Raw genomic sequence first — 23601 nt, 5'->3', positions numbered from 1 at the left:
TTTCAACTATTCTCCAAACTAAGAAACACACAACAGATAGATTTGGCATAGAAAAGCAAACGTTTTATTGAGCTTGATGGTAGTTTCGATTGAAATCTTTCGAATATACGGCAGTGAGATCGAAAATGTTGATATGATGGCGGCTAGAATTCCGGCGGAACCAGTTGTACATCATCGAAGTAAGCATGACTCATGGCATCCTTAGGCGACAGCCGTGCTGTCGGGTCGTATCGCATCAGCTCGCTAAAAAGTGCCTGCGCATCTCGTTCGGTTCTAAGCTCAAGCGGTAATGTACCGGCTTGCCACTGCGGAAACGATTTCTTGTAATCGGCTAAATGGGACACCCCTGGCCAGGTCTGCTCGGTCGGTGTGCCAAGCTGGCGGAAGATTTTGTACAGCTGGTCGATTTCACTGTCACCCGGAAACAGTGGCCGTTTCATCAGCATTTCTGCAAAGATGCATCCCAAGCTCCAGGTGTCCACACCAACGCAATAGAACTTGGTACCGAGCAGAATCTCGGGCGCACGGTACCACAACGTTACCACCTCGTGGGTAAACACACGAATGGGCAGATTAACGGCGCGAGCCAGCCCGAAATCAGCCAGCTTCAGGTGGCCCTTGCGATCCACGAGGAGATTCTGTGGTTTCAAATCGCGATGCAGGATGCGGTGCAGATGGCAGTGTGCGATTGCGTCCAGCATCTGATGCATGTAGCTCTTGACCAGCGCCGGACTGAAGCTAGCCTTGTGTCTATCCAGCATCTTCTTCAGATCCATATCGAGATATTCGAAGATCATGTAGATGCTGGTGTCGATAATGATAACGTCGAAGAGCTCCACTATTGAATGATGTTTCAAGCTTTTCAGCAGCGATATCTCTCGCATGGCCGTTGAAGGTACACCTTCCGTTTCGCTGAAAGAAACCATTCACAATTATCATTATTCACCGCGGTTAAGCCAGCACGAACCAACACGATACCTGTCCAGCCGAATTCGCTTCAGAGCCACACATTTTTGCGTCAAGATATCGGTCGCCTTGAACACAACACCGTAGGTACCTTCGCCGATCTTTTCTAGTTTATCAAAGTTACCTATCTTCGTCATTCTTGTCACACCGCCAGCGATCGGTACTCGCATTATCTTCACCTCTGAATAAGCGCCAGCCTAAGCATTTGTCCACAAAATACGGAAAAGGTGTTATATGTTTTCCTCAAAAGATTGTGTTTTCCAAATTATGCTTGTTTTTCAAAAAAAGGCGCGTAAAATTGACAATTTTCCCGATTTTTTGACAGCTGGGTCACATGGGTTTCGGGCAGTTCAGTTTATAGCTGATTTAAAGTGCTATAAAGATGTGGTTGTTCGTTAAAACCGAAAATAAAAACGAAGAAAATACTGTTTTAATTATCTAATTTCGACTGCATATCGCTCCTGAATGATGAATCTATCTCCTTATAAAGCCATGCCGCTTGCTATTAAATCAATTTCGAAATTGCTACTCCATCTCAATCCTAGCCTACAACTTCGCGTTCATCCGGATCCGCTTGGCTTGCGCTTTGTGTACTGAAACACAAGAGAACGGATTGGATGGAAACATATTAATAAAACATACTTTGCTGAATGTTCAACGATTAAGAATCGTCATATCTTTGATCAACATAATTTTCATGGGGCGTACAATACTGAGTACTGCGTATCGCAGTGGACACCCAAACGCCAGAGGCTATGCGAAGGGTAACATTCGAATGCCATGTCCCTGAACTGTGATTAAAGTTAAGCATTGCAATTAATTAGTTCCTTTTGTGATTGTTTCAAATTATGGGCGTAAATCCCATTCGAGGGAGTGCCAACATCTAAACAGAAGGCTCAAACGGCATCGGCACCACTAGCGACGACGACCACTAACGGACCACAAAAATCGGTAAAAACAAAAAGCCCCTAATTAACAGTCTGTACGAACATGATGCTCACTCCATATCAGGTGGAAGAGGTAATCCCAGCGGTGCACATCACGGAGTAGACGCGAACATCCGGTTCGATTCGATGTTGGCGAGGTTTTTGGCGGTGGAGTGGGTTTGGTGGTGGGCACACCAGCAATGGCGAGTGAAATAGTTTTCTCCTGCCGCTATGCCACGCTGAGAGTCACTCCCTCCTCAGCACCTAAACTATCGTTCACTATTAACCTTTGACCGTGAAGCTGATGGTGGTAGCGGTTGGTAGATAGTGCGTACGATGCGACTGATTGCCTCGGTAGGGAACGGATGAGTTAATTAAACTAACATTATTTTGTGCGCTTAGCTGGATTAGGCAATATTGCATGATTGCCAAAGAAATCGATCATAGTTGTGGTTGGTTGATAAATAAAATACAGGCAGGCAGAGCCACGATTGGGGCAGCGTCTAGGCGTCATCTAGATGCAACCAGTTACTCATCTTTTCATGCCGTTGAGGCCCGATGATTCGAAATGCCTAGCTTTGGCCAAGCTTTTTGCGGGTATCAATGCAGTTAATAAAACATATTTCATCATGTTATCCCAGTTCCTTTTTTACCACACGGAGATAGAAATGCTGCCCAGAGATACTGATATTCGTTTTCCACAAGCAGGTTATGCAAAATACAAACAATAATTCTAAAAATTGTGCGGTTACTAAACAACGATGGTTTCATACAATGCTGCCTTCCCTGTGCAAGGTAATAGTGAAACCTTGGCACTAGATGTTTTTCCCAACATGTTGCATAAATAAATAGTCTGCATTGGGTTACGTTTTTGCGATGGTGCATCAGTTGGTTGGTCAAAGTTTAAAGTAATTCTGCAGATACAACTGCAGCCAACATTTTAGCCAATGCTAACCGAACAATTAAGGTTTGTTCCATGCTGTGCGAGTTGCGGATTTTTTTTTCCAGCGATCCCTGATACGATGTTTTTCGCTAATATCCCCTTTCCATTCAAATCACATAAGCAATTAATTATTAGACTTAAAAGAATAGTTAAAGGCATAATAAAACTAAACCAAATTAAATGAATAATCTTGAAAGAAAAACTAAGTTAAACTAAGATTATGAAATGTTCAATAAAACGAATAAAAATGAGTTTAATTTGTCGTTCCTGTTTATTGCTTTAATGTTGGGTTTCTCCAAACAGCTTAGATATCCCTAATACACTGGGAAATCAACCGCAAGAAGAATGAAAATAAAAGAAATTTCAAGTATCCCATATTCAAATTAGCTAGCAATTTCGCACATCAGGTAAATTACACTCATCCGTCCGTTAGTGGACTTCTCAACTCGAATTGCAATTATGTAGCCCTCGGAGAAGACAGAAGTGTCCGCGACGATTGCGACTGGAACTAATTTACGACTCTCTCCGGTGCTTGAATCTTTAGATCTGGGATCCATGGATGGACGTGTTACTTTTTTCGTTATCCTTGCTATTGTTTTGCATCCGCCATGGGCCGTTGGTAAGATTGTTCGGTTACACTGATGGCAGTCGGATGGACTTGCAATCCCATGGCAGTGGTGTATTTTCCACTATTTATCTTTCATCTGGCCTAACATAACAGAGCAGGTGTGAGAAAAGATCGCCATTAGCGTTTTATCTTAGCAAATCCTCTTTCCGGAAAAAAATGGTTGCGGAATGCGGAGGGTGCTGCTTGTGTAATCTGGAGAAAGAAAAAACAGCCTCAAAACACAATGCATAAGCTGTGCTACAAGCACGATTCAAGGAGCGGTACTAAAAGGCACACTAACCTACCGGATGTCCAGTGGTCCAGCACCATATGTCACTGACAAGTTTCGTTTGCAACGTACAGTAGCGCGGTGGTAACACGACGGCCAGTTGTTCAAGGGAGTCCGCGACCGATCCAATACGAAAAACAAACAAACGGTGTCTCTTTGGTATTTGAAATGAGCTTCGCTGGGACCTAAGATACTGTGACAGATAGAGCGTAGGTACCGTACATGGAAGACAAATGTAAAAGAAACAGAAAAACTAACAGACACTTCTCGCGTGCAAATGAGAAACGGTGTACAGTAGCTTTGAGCCAATTATGCGACGAAATGAGCTTTGGTTTTTCATTAAAACTGTCTGCATTTGAATAAAATCCATTTCCGACTTCCGAAAACCAGAGATACCAGGTGGAACTGGTAGCAACGTTATCATTTGGGCAGCGTAACTGACCATACTTTTCATTTTCAGCGTAATTTTCCTTCCCTTTTCCTGTTCCACTTCTATTTCTAGCATGCATCTCTGTAAGAAATTCCTTCACTCAACACTGCCGCATTCATGAATCGTTCGCCAAGCGCTTAATCGAAACACGGGTTTCGTGGTTTAGCTACATCATTGTTCTAACAGGAGAGCACGAAATGTTTGCCGCAGTTGCCCCTCAGATGATACACTTGTTGGAAAACTGTAACTTCAAGCGACTAAAAGGCCATTAAAACTTTCAAAACGAACACTTTCCGATGACCCTTGAAACGCTCTCCTGTTTACGCACCGTTGAACGGAAGTGGGCACATTTTTTCGTGACTAGTGCCCGGGGCTTACGACCAGTTTCTACCGCACGCTAATGGGTTGCACTAGCCGTGAATGAGATGAGTGAAAAATTGCGTAATTAGTTTTATTACATCACTGAAGTACTTCCTTTTCTATGCTTCCTGCAGCTTGATACCCTTGATCTGGGGCGCACCCTCTGCCACTCCTGGAAAACTCTGCCAGGCGAATGTGAGTGACGATAGTTTCATTCAATTAGCGGCAAAAAAATGCCACAGCTAAAAGCACGCTACTCTGATTGCAACCAGCTACGACCAAGGTGCGCCACGGCTGATCGCGATAAACATTCGCAACTGACTGGCAGGCATGCAAGCCAGCCTGCTTGCTGGTCCTGCTGGTGCTGGGAATGATTTACACAAAATATCAAGCGCGATCGATAAGGGGAGGAAGTGCAGGAAAATGCGGAAAAATCAAGGTGCAACACATAATTAATTAAACTTTCATTAAACTAAGTGATCAAAGCGGTGGAATAGCCTGTGAAGTTCGTCTGGCTACCTGCCACTGTCCGCATGAAGCTAATTAAACAAATTGAACCTTGAACAGTTGTTTTAGTTACTCGAGTGCTGAGAAAGTTTAATTTCAATCAAAATTAATTTGCAATCATTTTATCATTTTCCATTTGGAAGTGTTTTATATCATCGTTACCGCTATCAAAGCACAATGTAAAAGCTTTTAATTCGAAAAATATAGCCTCTCTTTGCTGGCATATCATGGCATCAAAAGGCATGTTAATTGGAATTTAAATAATTTTACCAATGTGAACCGATAGAACCGACAAGAACAAAGCACAGCTTTCCTTTGTAATGCAGTTTATTGGAAGTGACTGAAAAATACAATCCGAATTCGTAACATGAGAGTGGCAAACAATGGGCCACCCTTTTTTGTTTATTAATAGTTTTCGCTCGATCACCCCCCGCACCGTGACGCAGATCATGCACATCCCATTCGTGGATCTGTGAAGCAATAGAAAGCAAAATCGCAGCCGACTGGCGAACGCCAACAATACCACAGTGGAAAGCAGCGTCAGTTTTCCGAGAAAAAGACCTCCGGAACACCACAGCACCGGATTGCAGGATGGATGAGGAGCGTTCTACATGACGCGTTTCCCGAACAGGGCCTCGGTCTACATCGAGCCCCAGCGAGTTCACCGACGAGATGCCAATGAAGTAAGGCGGCGAGGGAAGGTGGCCACTATAGTGGCTGCACATGCCAGGACATGGAGGACGGGGTTTGCTTTTATCCTAATTACTAAATAAAATGCAAATTAACTATAAGGGTAATTCATGTACGCTCGTTCCGTTTCCGCTGGCCGTCCTCGCCTCGAAGCCTCCAGCGGTTCCGGGATAGTTTTGCTCTTTTCTGCGCCACTGCGTGTGTCTGTGCGGCCACAGATTCGGCGACGGCAGGTATGGCCGGGTATGGGGTTGGCACACAAGTCCCGGAAAGTGTCTAACGGAAGCTAATGTGGCAGCACCAACCGGGGGCGTTGATGGTGACGGGATGTGGAGCGTTGTGACCCCGTGAGCGAGTGTCTGGCACAAGGTAGAGCCACCGTTGGGCCACGACCATCTCCCGCAGTCAGCACCGTGTAGTGTTTGGTGGCCTCCTGCTCGCTGCTACCGTAGTTGTTGATGGTGTTGGTGTTGGGCTACCCTCGAATCCACTTCCCACGAATCCCTTCCGTGGGAGGCGCGCGCGGCTTTCACGCGAAACCGTGAAACATGTGGTGTGGCAGTTTCCACGCTTTCACATACCGTGCGCACCTCTCCATCATCGCTCACCGGGAACGGAGAGGACGGGGTGTGCAAGTGTGGTCGGGATTTTAGCACCCGACGTGTGATGGCTGTTGATGATGAGTAAAGTATGAATAATTAAATTAATTAAGTTTGGTGCGTTAGTGCGGGCTGTCGGCCGGGGGAATGCGAGCGAGAGGATAGTGGATGACGTCGTCGCCGTCGTGGTCGTCGTTCTTGTGATTAACAGCGCGCGGGCAATGAAATATGAACGGGAACAGCTTAAAAGCTACTTGCCGGTGTCGCCGGCATCAGACTGTGGGCCTTTTTGATGGGAAAGTTGTTGGTTGATGGAGTCTTTAGCTCCAGGAGGTTGCTCCGTTCGTTGTTGATGATGGTTGATCAGCTGCGGGACATAATCGATCGCAGTTCGTTGAGCACTCGGTGTTATCCCGTCCTGGTCACCAAACTGAACAGTTCTCAAACCACATTCCCACAATTCCCAGCCAAAATTGCTACCGGACTCCAGGGCCATTAAGCTTCCTCTCGGCGACCGTGTCATTTATCCTTCTAATTCGGCTTCTCGCCGGTTTTCGGTAGCAGATTGTTTCGTTTCACTTGCAGCTCCTATCTTTCCTATACACCACAAAGACTTACCATTGCCTGGCTGGGCAATGCAGGATTCGTCGGGACATCCATCACCTCGAACCTGCATTCAACGCTTCGAACTGAACTGGTCTCACAGCAAAAGAGAGAGAGAGAGAGAGAGAGAGAGAGAGAGAGAGAGAGAGAGAGAGACAGAGAAAGAGAGAGTGAGAATAAAAAATCCGAAACGAACACCTGGAAAACGGTGTACTACGCACAGGGCGCGGGGTAGCGATGCGTAAGGTAGAGGCCATTCCGTGACACAAACTATAATCCCCTCGGAATGGTGAAGCCAAATTCGGGCTCTGGCTCCATACCATCAGCATCGCCCACTGTAAGCATGGCAGACAACCCCCGGGGGGGGGGGGGGGGGGGGGGGTGGAAGATATCTGTGTCGGATTGTACCGGTGAGCCGGAGTCTGGCACGGCACGATTGATCGCCCAAAACCGGCGGGCCTATACCGTCTGGCGCGCCATTCGCTGGCACGCTGGCAAAAAGAAAGGAAAACAACTTCAACCCTCTAATCCCAAACAATGGGCCACCGCCAGTAGTGGTCCCCGGTGTTGCGTCCCAGGGCTGATGAGCGGCTCACCTGGTCGTCGTCCTCGTCGACGGCCTAATGGTGGAAATCAGTCGAACGTGCTCTTCGAGCGGATCGTTCCACGAAAGCGTAACCTTTTACCGAGGCACCGGGCTCCCGGGCCATTGTGCGGCTGTTGTTCATGGTTCGCTTGGCCCGGTCAGCCCAACACCCGGCCAGTGTGTGACGGTGTTCACGTGCTCCAAGCTGTTGAGCTTCCAGCACGGATCACGCGTGAGCTCCTCTCACAATGTCGCCGTTCTTAAGCCGCGTCCGCGTACCTTAATGCGTGGATTCTAAATGAAATGAGGGTTTTTTTGGGGCAAATGGCAATGGCAGGCACCTTCCACAAAATGGCCAGTAGGATCATTGATGAGACACGGGAATGTTTCAATTCCGAGTCCAGAATTTCACCTTACTTGGCACTCCAAGGAAGCTCCCGGTAAGTGTTTGTTTGGTAGAACGCAAGACGCGTGACGATGATACGGAGATTTCGTTTATCAATTGCCACTTCACCCTTTTTGGCCTGCTCGAGGAGTAGAAAGTTAATCCGATCCCGAGTGCGACTGGCAGTGCATTTCATAACAGAATTCCCTGGACAGTGGCACTGCGAGCCAGGGATGCCGGCGTCTTTTCCACAGCATCAACGACGCCATAGCTTGTGCTAACCGTTAGCGTAATGCACAACTAGCCGAAGATTGCCGAACAGATTTCCCGGAGAAGAGAGCAGCTCCAGGGATGCGACTCAGCGAGCGACCGCATTGTTTTCCTTCTCACGCTGGCGTCGGCACAAAAAGGAAAACAAAAGTGAAACGGTCTCTCTCTCTCTCGGGAGGGATTCAGTGTGCTGCCGGTACGCCGTCGATGCTGAAGTGGCGTTGTTCACGTGCCGACACGTAATGCTACTCATGATTACCCCATGGGACCCTTGGGGATCTTTGTCTGATCGACTGTCTCCAAAGGCTTAAATCCGTATTATCCATCACACCATACTGATGTATCATTGTATGAGAATCTCTACAACAGTGTAGCTTCATCTTTATGGGTTATTTTGCCTTTTAGACATCCACTGATTCTCAATTGATGTCAATATTCCTCTTCAAATGCCAGTTTTTCATTACTTTCGACCGATCGTCTCGATCCCAGTTCAAACCTTCCGCACAACAACCACCACGATGATTGTCAGTCTTCAAGACGCTTCCCGAGGGGCGAACGAAGATCCTTACCATGGAAAGCCCACGTGAAGCTGGTAATCCGTTGCACACGACGGCATCATCGGAAGCTCCCCCGTTGGCCCTCCCCCGTTGGAAGGCCCCGTTGCGAAGCGAACAGCACCGCACACATCGTGAGATGAGAGAGCGAGCGAGAGAACTGACTCGCTCTGCTCTCACAGGACACGCCGGAGCCGACGACGACGATAAGGATGCCAGCCTACCCAAAAAGGGTACGCGCGGTTCGCAGTCGTCAGTTTGCGATACTCGTTCGTGCGAATCACAAGCTTCGACTCCGACGTTGGTCCGCGTTCACCAAGCGAACGACGCTTTCCGTGGAGCAACGGATCGGCGCGCAACGTTGTGGCTCGGTAGGTTGTTGGCAGCTTCCGGTGCTGCTGCTGTTGAGGTGGCTTAGTTCCCGTGCATGTCAGTCACGTCCGGACATGGCTGACGTTTGAGGTGCAGGTTTTGTGCAGGTGCGTCTGTGGCAGGGGCTGCAGCATGAAGTGAGCGCCTGTCGTACGCCATTTCGTTGTTCGATGATTGACAGAAAAGGATATCCAACTCGGCTCGGCTCGGACAGGGTGGACGGGCAGCGGAACGATGGAATACATGGCGAGCAATCGGGAATAAAACAAATCACGAGTTGATTTCCGCAGATCTACGGTACCGGGATTTCAATCCACGGCTAATGGGGCAGGCTTTTTCCCTTTCCCTCCTACGGTTCCTCCGGGCTTCCAGTGGCCAACCGATTAGCTTAGCAGAGTGTACGTGATCGTGCCGGGTGTACGTTCGTGCGGCCGCGTGTGTGATTGTGTAATTCTGTGTTTGTTCGTTGGCAGGGAAAGTTTCTTCGTCCGGCCGTGGTCCACAGCCACTCCGGCTCTGTGGTTCGTTTCCGGTGAACAAACAGTAAAGGGCGGTAAGCTTCTTGGCAGAAAACTTTCCCTGTGTTGCTGGCACCGTGTTAGTAAGTGACCAGCGATACTTTTGCCTGATTGCTAGCAACTAAAGTAGTGCCAATATCCGCATCCGGCAATGGCTGCGAATCGATCGGAACCACCGAAAAGTGGCAAATGAAAGTGCAAATAGTCACGTCACTGTGGCCTCACTGTGTGCGCTGCCACCGGATCAACTGTAAAAGGTGCCGCGCCAAGTGCTAAACGTAGCTAAGCCTTCAGTCAGACGCCACTTGAATGGCGAAAGTTGGAGTGCAATTTAGTGAGTTCAAAAGTGTTGAAATGAGTGCCATTTAAGGACGCCACTTCGAAGGTTCACCGGCGAGGAGTGTTTGTGGGCAGAATACGTGTGTGCTGTGGTGTGCGTGCAGTGTCTCTGTGTGCATGGCCGTGCGTCCATGTTATCGGCAAGAGAAACATTTCCAGTAATGTGGATACAGGAACCCGGTCACAGTGCATGAGCTTCCTGTTGATTTTGTGGAAATACTTAAGCAGCTGACAAAAAGTAGCTCCTCGATACAAGCTTTGCGTACGATTTTATACGATTCCTACACTCCAAACCGCGTGATCGTGAAGATCTGCACCGAGCGACCGGACGATCGTTGGCAGACCGTGGCGGACTTACCCGGCATCCGTTGCCTCGCTCCGTAAGTAATGGGCACCAAGTTCCGGTTGGCCGGATATCCTTTTCCCCATCCTGCTCACACTTTTCCCCTGAACGGCAACTACTCGTTTCTTTCGTCCAAAGAAAGGGAGAGAGAAAGGGAGATAAAGGAGTTCGGTTGGGCGTTGATGCAACCGAGCGTGCTGCCGGTACGCGGTGCGGTGTTGGTGTCAGTTTTAATTGTACTTTCGCTTCAAGTTTCGTCTCCATAGCGCGCGCTACTGCTTTGTGGATCTATCCCGTTCATTATTTTTCTTTTTTTTTCGCGGGAAAATTGCAGCAGCAAAAGGCGCGAACAATGCTGTCGGTTCTTCTGTGCTTCTGTTGTTTCGAACCGTGGCTTCCGGGTAAAGTGTGTCCGGACAGGGCCATTCTCCACTTTTCGTTTTGTTTCAAAGTTCACCCTTTTCGCCATGGCCTTCGCCCTTCGCGTTGGTGGCACGTCGCTCGCAGCACTTCTTTAAACCATCGCTTACCATCGAGTACCACACCACCGTTGCTCCTGCTTCTTGCTGCCTTCGCGAGCCATTGGGATGGGAAGCAAGTCTCCTATTGGCGGTGGCCAGCAACCACCTGTAATCCATCCGATGGTTGCTTCCAACCTACCGTGATCCGTTGAAAGGATTTCCTGTTAGTGTATTCTCATTTTTCATTTCAAAGTTATATTTCTGAGAACCAATATCCTGGTGATATAGAACATGCAAGTGCATGTTCTGGGAAGAAGTTGGCCTCGTTTGAAAGGTTTCAATACCTGTTCGATTATTTAATTAAGGGGAAAAAGAGCAAGAACAGCTGGTGGGTCGATTGGAAAATGTTCAATTCACTTTGATCGTTTGATTATCTTCACAGTTCACGTAGCATCCACCGTTACAGTGGAAAGATTACATTAAAAATATTAACTTGGACCAGTTTAATAGATTTAAATAGCATAAAATAACATTTATATCGAATTATAAGTGCATTAGTCAAAGTAAAGTAATTTTCAAGTTCGAATATTAAAGCAAGTAAACATTTCCACTGCATTACACAAAGCACTTTCTCTCTCTCTCTAGAGCACTGGTGCTGCACTGCAGTGAAATGTGCATTACATGGCCATCTCCTTGACAACGGCTTCAACAGAAATTAGCCTCCCCTTCTCAACCTGCAGCGGGGCGACGACCGCTTTCCATTGCGACTTCAATCGGTCAATGGATCGATCTCGATTTCGATCCCTTTCATCAAAGAACAATGGTACGGTTTGACGATTCTTGACAATCTCGCACAACCACTGGACCGTAAAAAAACCACTCCGACCGAGCAACCGAGCGACCGAGCAACCGAGTGTCGTTGTTCTCCTATCGCACCACCAGAGCGGTAAGGAAAAGGTAACCCCCGGGGAACCGGTGCTCAGCATTTCACCCGACCAGTGTTCCAGCCCCCTAAACGAACTTTACACTATTCATCTTGCCCGGGTGCCCCGGGGCCTGGCCCGGCTCGCAGCAGGCACCGGCACCAGAAGCGACGGCATCGGCATCGTATGATGGTTTGCCGGTGCCAGGTGATTAGGTTAAGGTCTGGGAAAAAGGGTTGCACTAAAAATGCCAAAGTGACTCGCTTCACAGTAGACGTGGGAGGCAGCAACCGGCCACAAAGTACCTGCCTGACGCGGCACTGGAACCGACGAACCCCTGAACGGCCTGCGAGTGGTGGGAGTGCTCGTCAACTTTCGAAGCTTAAGGATCGTTTCCAAGCTCGTTTGGGCAGAGTTTTCACCTCATTTCCGGCCATGTCCTTGGCTTCACTTTTGGTCGTCGCCATCGCCGCAACAGCAGCAACGTTGGGCATCCTGTGTCATCCGTGTCAGGATGCAGTACCGTTACCGAGCGTTGCCGTTTCGTTCGCCGGTGACGAGACGGCTGGATGTTTGCTCTAATGTCGACATCGTCGTTCCTTTATCTGGAGTGTGTACGTGTGCGCTTGGTGTCCTTCATGCATGTCAGGCCCGTTTGTGGTTGGTGGCTGCAAAGCTTTCGCATCCCATCGACGGGGTCCGGTAAGGACTTTTTATCGAAACCAATTTTGTGTCGTGCTGGCAACTGCGACTATCTCACACCGAACCCTCACACGCAAGCCACGCAGTATGTGACCCTTGTCTCTCTCTTTCTGATGTCCTTCAAGGGTGCTTTTATCAAAAGGGGATGGAAGAAAAAAAAACCAAGGCAGACAAATTTGTGACTGTCACCGTGTGTCCTGCGTTTGATTATTTACCCAGACACCCCGGGAGGATCGAGTGGCCTTACCGACTCGCCGTCCTATCGTCCTGGGTCCGTTTGTAGAATGTGGTTCTGGGCACACACAGAAACGGGCCCCAGCTGGTGTCATCACGGTGATGCAGCTTCAGCAACGCCCCGAAGGGGCTTTAGCTGACGAACAACAAAGATGCAATCAGTCAGAGCTTCACACAGAGTGTCACACCTGCCCTGCCCAGCCATCCAACAACTCCATTAACTGTTGTTCGACCCATGTAAACTCCCGGGGCCCGGAGCCCAGGCAGAATGTTCAATATTACTCCAGTCATCAGCCTGCTCCAGGGTTCTGTTTTTTTTCTTCTCAATTCTCCTACTGCGCTCCTTCTTGTGTTGCTCTTGCGCTTTCATCTCAGTAGCGTCGTTCATCAAGCTCGTGTGTGAACAGTGGTGGTGTTTGTTGGGATTGTGCATGTGGCCACACCACGAGGCGCTTTCGATGGAAATGTTGCTGCCAGGGACAATGTATTGCAGATAAGTAATTCCAGAGTATGTACATTTTGTGATAAACGTGGGATAGTACTCCCATCGGTGATTGTATTAAGCGACATAAAGCACAAAAATATGCAACACGCGGTAAATGTCAATATTTTTGCTAGTTTTTGTCTATTTAACATATTTATTTTATGGCACTGTTGTGTTTCGTATGGTCTGACGTGGAGTCGCTGTAAATAATCGCTGTAAATTCACAGAAACATAAAACTTTTCATCCACGACGAGATGGAGTAAAACTCCCCTAAAAAACTCACGTTATTTACTGTTCCTGCCCATGTCATGTATAACATGGGCAAAAACAAGGACCACGAATGGATGATAATGTTCAACTAAATGTTTTCATCTATAGTCACTATGGACAGTACAGTCATTATGATAAATTGGCCGTGATGTAGGCTTGTCCATTCATGTGAAGTCAATGTGAAAAAAAAATTACAGTCAACATTCAACAACAACCAACTACATGCCAACCTCCTCCCAAAAATCCTATTTATCCTTAGCTGATAGTACATTATGCAATCGCAACTACACGCTGTGAGCTGCCACAGCGAACACAAATTCCAATCATTTCTGTGGTATTCGATTGTTTCCATTCATAAAACACTGTGCTTTGTTTTACACAATGAACGGCAGAATTATCCCCTGTTGAACAATGCACAACAACGTTATGAGCTAGTGTTGAATGGTGCTGGAATGTAAATTGTTAAAGGAACGTGCACGATTTAATCGGATCCGTGCGTACGTGCCACGCGCATTTCGAAGCAGATTTCGATGGCAGCTTATTTACTGCGATTCGTTGCGTATAATTAGTTCGTTCACTAATGGAGGTGACGCTGCTTATGATTGGCATCCTTCCCCCAGCATTCTATTGTTGCCGTTTGTGAACAAAGTGCTCCTCTTACTGATGTCCGTGAGCCTTTTTTTCAAACTGCCCCTCCAACGGTCGTTCGTTAGTACACAGGTTCAGAGTTTCCGGACCGCACGCTTCCAGTTCAGAGTTTCATTTTGTTTTATGCATTTTTTTTTCGGGCGGGTGTTCCGAACGGACACGATGACGACGCCGTTTTTCCATTCCTCATTCTGCTCCCGGGACCGCTCCCAACCCCATTTTTCATCGCTCCACTGCTCGATTGATATTCGATCAAATTCGTCGTCACCTCTGGGTGGCATCCCCTTTCTCTAAATTGATTTTCACTTCCAACCATTTGATTTATTTGACAGCCTTCATCAGTCGAACAGACATTCGGCGGCATGATGGCAACACTGGGCGACCATCCGCTGTTTGGGTTTCGCCGCGCCGTTGTTGTTGCTGTCGGCTGTTTTTTGGAGCATCGGACTCGCCCGAGTTTCGCCAGCATCCCCTGCCCCAGGCCAATCAATCAACGAGCTATCGGAACGTAGCCGTTCATCACCTTGTTTTTGCCGCTCCTCCGCAGCCTCCTTTGACTCTGGCCGTGGTGCTGTGTTGTCCGGGATTCCCCGTTTCCATTTTTGTTTCGGTAAACAATTTCAGGCCACATTTTTGACGAGCTCAAGTGGCGTAGTTTTTCGTTTCGTTCCAGCAGAGGTGCCAAAGCAAAATCAAGCGTTACACCTGTAGGCGGGGGAGTGTTCGAATAGGGGATGAATATATTCGCGTACGGTGCGAGCCATTTGTCATTCAGCGTATCGCCGGGAGCGTGTGCCAGGGTGATGGTTTGGCAAATAGGGCATGTAGACCACGAAAGCGATCCATCGGGATGAACAGGTGTTTCTGGTTTTTGAATTATATGCTCTGGAGCATTGTTTGTTTGATACCGGGTGTGAGTGCGGTGTGCGTTACCTGGCAGCAAGGTGAGATGTGATTGCATATCATTGCGAATATGACACTGCCGGGTGCTAGTTGGAACAGAGGGAAGGTGAGCGTGCGCGTGCTCGTCATTACCGTGAATCGTAAAATTGAAAATGGGAACACGACATGATGGCATTTTTGCTACCTATTTACATTTGCGACGGTTGGTTTTGGTTACATTTCAAAGTTTTAATGAGAATTCTTAGCAAAAAACAATCGGCGCAGAATAGACAATTTCTTTCACATGTTTAATGGTTTATTAAATGGCAAGCCATGTGTACGATTGATATGAAAATTCAACTTTTTACAACTATAATATTTTTTTTAAATTTAAATTATAGAGCAGGGGCCTCAGACTCATATGAGCATACGAGCCACAGAAAAAAATAACAGGAAGTCAGCTGCCCGCAGTTTAAAGTATCAACCAGTCCACGGTCCGTTTCATCACAAAATTCGGAGGTGCATGGTTTAATTAAATTTGATTTTTTCACGAATTCGAAATGATGTAGCTTCGTTTCCGAAATCAGATGATGGAGGCGCCAGGTAACCGGTAAAATACATACTTTTAGGGGTTTCAGTAGAAATTCCAAAGAAATTTGAATGAATTTAAATAGAAATGAAAAAAATACAGGGATCTCAAACTCCATTATCTGATGAATGTTGAAAGGTGATTTAATGTTTTTTTTCCTTTCTTATTTTGTTGTTAAGTTCTTTAATTAGTTCACCAGTTTAGCTACAATGTGTTCTGTATGTTTTACGTTTTTTATATTCAATATGTGCTCTTTAATAAATTAATGAAGAAAGACTAAGAGAGAGAGAGAGAGAGAGAGAGAGAGAGAGAGTGAGAGAGAGAGAGAGAGAGAGAGAGAGAGAGAATCAAATGAAAAAAAAAATGGATGTACTTACAATTGCTTTCAAACACGTCCAGCATACAATGTATGGTGGTGCTTGAACTGTACATTAAACCATCAGTAATCATTAACAGTCAATTCGAAGAATCCTTACACAGATTTTCTTACATTCTTACAATGGCTAACGATCAAATCCTTTGAGGGTCTTCTCCGAGATCGAAATGAGGCCGAACAATAGAAGCATTACGTTGAGCCAGGGTTTAACGTTGCCTCGTTCAGCCCACCACTTAGTTGCCCCCAAAGACCACTCCAGCACACTTTGCGATTTAAGTCTTATTACTCATTATCCTGTTGAGTATGGTTGCTCAACGATTAGCAAACGAAGCCCTGAAGCCACTCTTTCTATCTATTGCTTCACGGAAAAGCTAATCACCCCTCAGGCTCAGAACGTTACGGAAACCCCTTTAAAATCAAGAAGCATTTCTCGGAATGCCAACAAGAAGCACCGGGATTAACCATCGATCTCGACTTCCAGCACTCTGTCCCACTACCGCCGGCTCACAAGCGAACGAGCGTTCATTTTTGATAAGCTGGGCAAGCTGGGCCAGGGACGGTGATAATGGGATCGGTATCCCACTCCCACTCCCGATCCCTTATCGCTGACTGCAGCCCAATACTTTCCCTGGTTCTCCCACGTGTCGACGTCGACGTCGAGTCGAGTCGAGTATTATTTTTAGCCTTTTCCAAAAAGCAATCGTTCTATCTAAGTCCATGCTATTCCAACATCGAATTTCAGCACCAGCAGCAGCATCAGCAGCCTGTAGGGCAATCCATATCTGGGCATCTCGTAGCATTATAGCTTAAAATAAATAAATAAGAACCGTGTCCCCTTTCCACCAGGAACACCGAAACCCTAATAGCGCTCCGCTGTTGATCTTTGCTCCACCGGCGGGGTGCCGGTGCTGGTGCGGAAGCTTTGGGGCAGGGCAGTAACGACCTCTCCATCCTCCCTCCTGACTCTGACCTCCAAGGTTTCCCGAAATTGCCGAACATGGGGTGGGCGAAATTTGTTCGCAATAAAAACTTTACTGTCCCGTCTTGCTAGCGCCACTCCCGGTACCGAGCAACGACTCCCTTTAACCCTCCGTTTTGGTCTTTCAATCTCGAGCCTTCTGAAGCACCGAGCGTTCTCCTTCGCGTGGCGATGCATGAGCAACTGCGTCGCATGCACGAACGGCGTCTATCTGCAACGTGCTGACGAAGGTACGTGATGCTTCTGCTGCTTCTCATGATGTGACGCTGTACGGTGTTCGTGGTGTATGTGTCGCAACGAAGAAATGCATCGCAAAGCGACGGCCCACGGTGCGGTAGTTTGTGGTGCCATAGGCTAAACCTTGTAGACCTGCGAGAGCAGGAAAAGCGCACCAGCAGCGGTGTCGAAAGCATAACGAAAACATTAAATACCACCCATCGAAGCAGGGAGGCTGGCAGGCTGGCAGCCGCACGGAGCTTAAGCTTAACGGAGGATCAACGAAACCTCAAAAACCACCACCGCAGCATGTGGGCCGCCAAAGGCCCCCAGGAATGAGCCGTATGAATATAGCCAAAAAACAAAAAGAAAATAGAGAGGAAAAGGAGGCACGCGAGGAGGATGTGGAAGAAATGGCGCACGAATAACCGAACCTCGGAATCCCCGAATCCGAGATTTATGGCTTGTGATACTAAATTATGCATAATTTTTATGCTCTTCGCTCCGAACTTCACTAGGCGTTCGCTTGCGTGGTGGTGGTGGTGGCGAACAGGGCCTAGCACAGGGCATGGGGACGCTCTGGCCACCCATTTTCGTCCCTTTCATCCCAGAACCTCGCCCGGCCCTCGCCATCGCAACCGTGCCCTGTTTCTCATAAAATATTAATGCCTAATTGAGTGAGCGTATGCAGAGCCGTGTACACGTGTATGTGACACCCGTAGGGTGGCCCTCTGTGCACATTAGGGTGGTGGTGGTGGTGCTGGTGTTTTGGGGTACGGGGTCTGGCTGAATGTGTGTCGTACGAGGAGCACGATCTTCGCCACGGAAAACCCTCAAACTCAATAGCGGCATTCATTGTGTCGTTGTCCTAGCCTCTGGGAGTCTGAGGAGAGGTGCGAGGGACACATCGAGACACAGCACACACCACACAAAAACCGAGAAGGGCAAAAGTTTTCCCCATGAATGTGCCCTAAACGATTTACCTTTCCCAGTCTTTTTTTTTTTTTTTGTTGCTGTCCTCTTTATCTAAGGCCATACATAAAATTAAGCATTACTTGTCCGGGATTTTCAGTCAGTGCAGTGGAGCCCATAGCGCAACCCTCACCCAACCCTCCACAACCCCTCTTTTGAAACGAATCTGTACGACGTTCAGTTTTCGCAAATCATTAACATTGTTCGCCGTGGTTTTGCTTTTCTCGTTTCAGATCTCGTTCGGCTGCAACGCGCTAATAGGACGCTAAGTGATGGCTGATAAGGATAAATGTGTTTTCGTGAATGCAATAATCGTGCTGCTGGCCGGAGCTCACATTTGCGGTAGGTTGTAACCACGTGCCACTAGTTATGATTGGGCTGAATGGCGGTGTCCTTCGCACAAAAACGCACCACCACCAGCAGGTCCTTTTTAAAATCCATAACCGATGACAAATTATAGCGGAAGTCATTTGTCACCTCGGTCACCGCGGCTGGTGGTGGCGGCTTTACGGCGCAAAGTGCCGTGACATGACGCACCACGATTCGTTCGTTTCGATCCCGGGATCCCACGATCCCTGGGACGGGCACAATTCGGGCAAACCGATACCGTACCGTGCGCCGCGATGCGTGCGATGGAGTTTACTGGAAATTGATGATTTGGGGGATTTTTTTTATGCAGGTTGTGCCATTATCAGCACACAATCATCACGGCAGCCCTAGCGGTTGAAGCATTTCTCTTTATTGCCGGTGCTGGTGGTGGTGGTGGTTGATGATTATTGAGCTTTGGTTTTGCTGCCCGGTGTGCGAAGCAACAGTCGCCGGACCGTCGCGATGCGATGCGATACGATGAGATCGTTTTATTATGCCCGCCGGCAAACCGCTGACAACATTATCATTGCCCGGTATCAGTTGGTTGCGGAATGTGTTATAATAAAGGAAATATGTGTCTTTATTGCTCGGAAGGAGCAGGATACGCGCGATACGTTTCATTATTTATGGCGAGCCCTGTTCGGTTCGGGCCTTGGGGCCTTTGAGACCCTGGGTAGTAAAGTGGTTTTTTGTGGTGGTTTTGGTGTAAAAATGGGTTTTTAGAGTTTTCAATTTTATGGGCATATTTTTTTATCTTTTACATGATGCTCTGGGTCTCGTGCGTGAGGGGTGGGGGCGGTTTAAAAACGGCGGAAAATCGTCACACTTGCATATGGCCGGGAATGAGGGCAACATAAATTATATTGCGTATCACAATGAAATCCGCCTTGAAGGAATCGGGCATTCAAATGGATTTGTTGCGATACTTTCACCTCGTACTTGGAAATGTCTTCAATAACGATCGAATGTCTTTAGTAAGATTTCGCAATTCTTCTTGATTTGTTTGACGCCAGAACAACAGTTTCAATTTAAGAAATTTTCTGTAAAATAAAATTGTGTTTGTGTTTTGTGCAGCTCTAGTTTCCCAATTTTGCGACCAATGAATATAGGAAAGTTTGCAATGTTAGTATAGAGTTAAAATTAATAATAAATACATTATACAGGGTGCGCCATCAGGCGGTACCCTCTTTTAAAGTTCAATAACTGTGCTGTGCTTTCTATGGAATTCCACATTCCAGAAAATTACTAGAAAATTTAAAAAAATAACATTTTTGGAATAATTTCCTCCTCCAAAGATCTTACAAGTATAGTTCTCAAGATCCTAAAATAAACTCGTATCGGTGTATTACAACTATGAACAAACATTTTGTCCTCACGTAATAGGAACCACGTGGCTAAATACAAAACGCAAAAAGTTAATAATACAACTGGCCACGTTTTCACACTTTGTCAGTAATTTACTTCCTGATGGTTACTGATTCCATTTTAAAATTTGTTTATTAAGATTGTTTTAATAACCTTTTTAAAAACAATTGGAATAATCTATAGAAATGTGATATTTACTTTAACTAAAGTCCTGATAAAAAAATATCACTTCAAACAAAAGCCTTCCTCCCTTGCAATCACACTGATCGCGATTCGGCGCTTTCTTTTGTCTTGTTTTCGCGCGTCCATTTTCTTTGGCAAAGCCATTACTTTCAATCAGCTCAAACCTGGGAAGATAAACCACCTACCTGGACTGGCTAAATGCTTGCGTTACTGCGCGACCGGCTGGGGCCACCATGGGAACACAAACGATCCGCTCCGCTCCACTCCGTTCCACTAATCCAACCGAACCAAATGAATGCCACACAAAAACCCACGGAGCAGCAGCAGCAGCAGCCCTCGCCTTGCTCTGATCTGTGCAACTCGTGGCACCCCACGCCCCCCTGTCTCCCGTGGGCCAACCATTTGTCAGCCACCGGAAAACAGCAAATTAATTCCCTATTTATTTTGGCTCCGGTAAACCCTCATTCCGAGCGTCGCTGGCTCATCCGGGCAGGCGAAAAGCGAAGCATTAGCAACACCTTCAGCTGTCCCGGGCGTTGTGAGCGAACGTTCTCGTGTGTATGTGTGTTTGTCAAATCCAAAGCAAACTTTATGGAACTTTCTCGCGTGGTGCGCGCAGTACCAGGGACCGGAATCCGACCGAATCCGGTCCAATGTCGACGACGACGGAATCGGCTGGCAAACAAATGCAAAATCCTGCTTAATACGCATCATTAAGTAAATCGAATAAACCAACCGACTGTTTTCGGGCGGTGTCTCGGTGCTGGGATACGGTATCTGGAATTGTGGAATCCCCTTCATCCCAGCATGCCACGCTCACCGGGCACGCAAGCCGTTGTCGTGGTTGCACCCAACGTCGGGAGCGCAACCCAACAAACCCAGCAAGTAACCTCCCAGCGGAACGAATCCAATTCCGGAACCGTTTCTCGGCTCATTCACTACGATTCCGAGCGATGCGCACGCAGACCCATTCCAGGGAAGGGCGGCCCGGAACACACCCTTTGGACCACCAGGATCCCCGATTTTTCCCACCCAACCGGAGAGAAATTCGGGGATTCCGGGTGTTGATTGTATCCAGTCGATCCTAGCGCGAAAAAGGGTTCATACCAGGGTGCCAGTGTGTATATCGGGGGGGGGGGGGGGGGTGGAGAATCGATATGTCGTCTGCAAAATCGCCGTCATCGTAGCAAACGACCGACCACCAACCAACGGTGTTCCCGAGCCAATCACCGGAACGAACGCCCCACCGGAGGACGAGGCCGAACCGGGGACCGAATTTGCATAGTTTTGTGTGCTTCACAGCAGCAGCAGCAGCATCGTTGGACGCTGATTTATGCGTTCTACTGCTCTCTCTCTCTCTCTCTCTCTCTCTATCTGCGTCTTGGGGGCAACAATCATTGGGGGCACCATTTTGGAACCATTTTCGGTTATCGAAGGGAAGGCTTTAGCTTCGAACTGGAACTGGCTGGCTGGCTGGCTGGCTGGCTGGCTGGCTGGCTGGCTGGTTGGTTACGTTAGTAAATAATGCATCCCATTTCGTGCGAGAAATGGAAGGTGCGTCGTCGGTGTCTCAAGAGCGCTCACATCCCCGGTCGCTTAAAGACGGTCGCTGATTCGGGGTGCGTAACCGCCCCGTGGGGACTATTACTTTGCGTCAGAACTAAGCGCACCCCCCGGGGGGGAAGAGGGCTTAAGGGCTGATGCAGGACCACCAGGGCCAGTAGTAAGCGAGTACGCGCCCAGCATTCCAATGCATTCGTTGGGGTCGAGAGCTCGGTGGCGGTTGATGGCGGTCGAAAGGTTGACCAAATTTATCACCTTTTGGGAATGTGCAATTCAGCACAATGCTCTGCACCCTCACGAGACACATGGGGGGTTTGTGACAGACGCAGAGAGAGGACGAAGAACCAACCCTCTCCCAGGGGGTGGCTCTTTGAACACCTTTTGCATCACCAACAGGGAGAGAGAGAGAGAGAGAGAGAGCAGCGAAGGTACTGAGTCTATTAATCTTGGGATTTAATTAGTTCTCACCCCTCCACCCCCAATTTCTTCCACCCTACCACGACAACCACTCTTGAGTCCCTTCTCCTCCCTTCGTACACCTGGTTATTGTAATGATCTTCGTACCTCGTTCCCCCCCACGCGTTTGCCTTTTGTTCTTGCCTTGGCCGCTCGGTGAAATGGAGCCACAGGACACGAGAGTGGGTCACTGGGCTATCACGGGGTCCCTAACGCTCTTGCTGTTGCGCCACAGTCCCGGGGCCTCTAATGAACTGTGGACGAAGCTAAGGAAGATGAATGTGGCCTCGTTTTGAAGGCCACACTCCATGGCGAAGCGAGACAATCGGAGCTGGAGAATTGTCATTTGATTTCTTATGCACCAAGCAGCCCATTGATGCTCTGCTCTGTGCTGTGCGCTTGTATGTGTATGTGTGTTTGTGGTTCTCCAGATGAAAGGACATAAATCTCGGGTGTCTCGCGGCCTCATCCTTACCCTTTTGGCTTACGGTGTGTGTCATGCTTTCCCGGGACGGAAGTCTGACGGCACTGCTTCCCTTGTTGACAGAGGCCATCGCAGAAGGCCGTTCCTGCGTGCTACACACATACATGGGTGCCTGTGTATGTGTGTGACACATGTCATAAAACGTGAAACTTTTGTCAGCAAAGTTTATACGACTTTTGTCGGCCCCTTTCAGTCACTTCACCCCCGTTGGCTCTGGTCTTGGCCGGGCAGCTTAAGTATTGTTTGAGGGATAACCCCTGGCAACCCTTGACATTCCGGGGTGGTAGGCGGGTCGTGAAATCCAGTAGCGGCGCATGAAGCCTGGCCTTCGGAAGACCCCGTACCCCACGGGTGATTACTCAAGTTGCGACCGGCCGGCCGGCCGGCCGGTGGAATGTCACTTGAATTTTACGTTTTAGAATCCTATTTTTCGGTCCAATGGTGAGACCGGAGCCCCGGGGATCGGGGAAGTGGTATTCATATGGTGTTGCCAGTCGCTTGACTTGCCAGGAAATGGTGCTACTATTGGCTTGCTTCGTGGGACATTATCAAGTCGAGAAGTGAGGAAATCACTCAAACTTAACCCGGAAGGAGCTTCTTAACTACAAGGGGACGTTCGTCCTTGGAGAAGTTTTGTGCATAATTGAAATGTCCCTTGTTTGTCACGATTTATTGGGATTGAACGAATGTTCACTTGAACTGCAACGCAACACTCTAGCACAGGGGTCTCAAGGTAATATTGGCATGTGGGCTGCAGTTTAAAGTATCAACCAGTCCGCCGGCCATTTCATCACATAATTGGGAGGTGCATGACTTTGTTTAATTTGCTTTTTCGCATCAAAGCCCAACCGGCGCAGATGATAGTGGCCTGAGAGGTAAGGGCAACTTCAAAGCTGATCACCGTTCCGCGAATACGAAATGATGTAGCTCGATTGGCGAAACCCGATGATGGAGGCGCCAGGTAGCCGGTAAAAAAATTGTTAAAATTGTTAAAAAATCGGGAATCTTAGACTCTATTATGTGATGAATGTTGAAACCTTGGAAAAATGTTTTTTCATTCAATTTTTTGAACACTATTGTCATTGCAGATAGATTACTATTCTTCAGTTCCAACATATGCATAGAATAAAATTACATAAAACATACAATTACTGACC

The 23601-nt window shown here is 47.8% G+C and overlaps 2 protein-coding genes across 2 annotated transcripts in view; one reads left to right on the top strand and one right to left on the bottom strand.

The window, feature by feature from the left end:
* Positions 1-41: 41 nt before the first annotated feature.
* Positions 42-1209, bottom strand: LOC126574322 (cyclin-dependent kinase 2). Its single transcript, XM_050234461.1, has 2 exons — positions 979-1209; positions 42-912 (listed from the first exon to the last, which is right to left on the bottom strand). Exons 1-2 carry the CDS (start codon positions 1134-1136, stop codon positions 144-146), a joined length of 927 nt encoding a protein of 308 aa, XP_050090418.1. The 5' UTR covers positions 1137-1209; the 3' UTR covers positions 42-143.
* A 7839-nt stretch (positions 1210-9048) lies between these two features.
* LOC126574330 (uncharacterized) overlaps positions 9049-23601 on the top strand; it is a 120425-nt gene continuing 105872 nt past the window's right edge. Inside the window, exons 1-2 of the mRNA XM_050234473.1 lie at positions 9049-10324; positions 18258-18366. Coding sequence (XP_050090430.1) covers positions 18297-18366 — 70 coding nt within the window. The 5' untranslated portion in view covers positions 9049-10324; positions 18258-18296. The remainder of the gene's footprint in view (positions 10325-18257; positions 18367-23601) is intronic.

Source organism: Anopheles aquasalis, chromosome 2 (genome assembly GCF_943734665.1).
Source record: "Anopheles aquasalis chromosome 2, idAnoAquaMG_Q_19, whole genome shotgun sequence".
In the NCBI taxonomy this organism is placed as follows: domain Eukaryota; kingdom Metazoa; phylum Arthropoda; class Insecta; order Diptera; family Culicidae; genus Anopheles; species Anopheles aquasalis.
The sequence above is the reverse complement of the archived record's forward strand: the minus strand, read 5'-3'. Positions and strand labels throughout refer to the sequence as shown.

Excerpts from the sequence above, each read along its gene's own strand:
- LOC126574322 (XM_050234461.1), bottom strand. The coding sequence starts at position 1,136 with ATGCGAGTACCGATCGCTGGCGGTGTGACAAGAATGACGAAGATAGGT. Across the intron at positions 913-978 it reads AAGCGAATTCGGCTGGACAG|CGAAACGGAAGGTGTACCTT; the intron begins GTATCGTGTTGG and ends GGTTTCTTTCAG.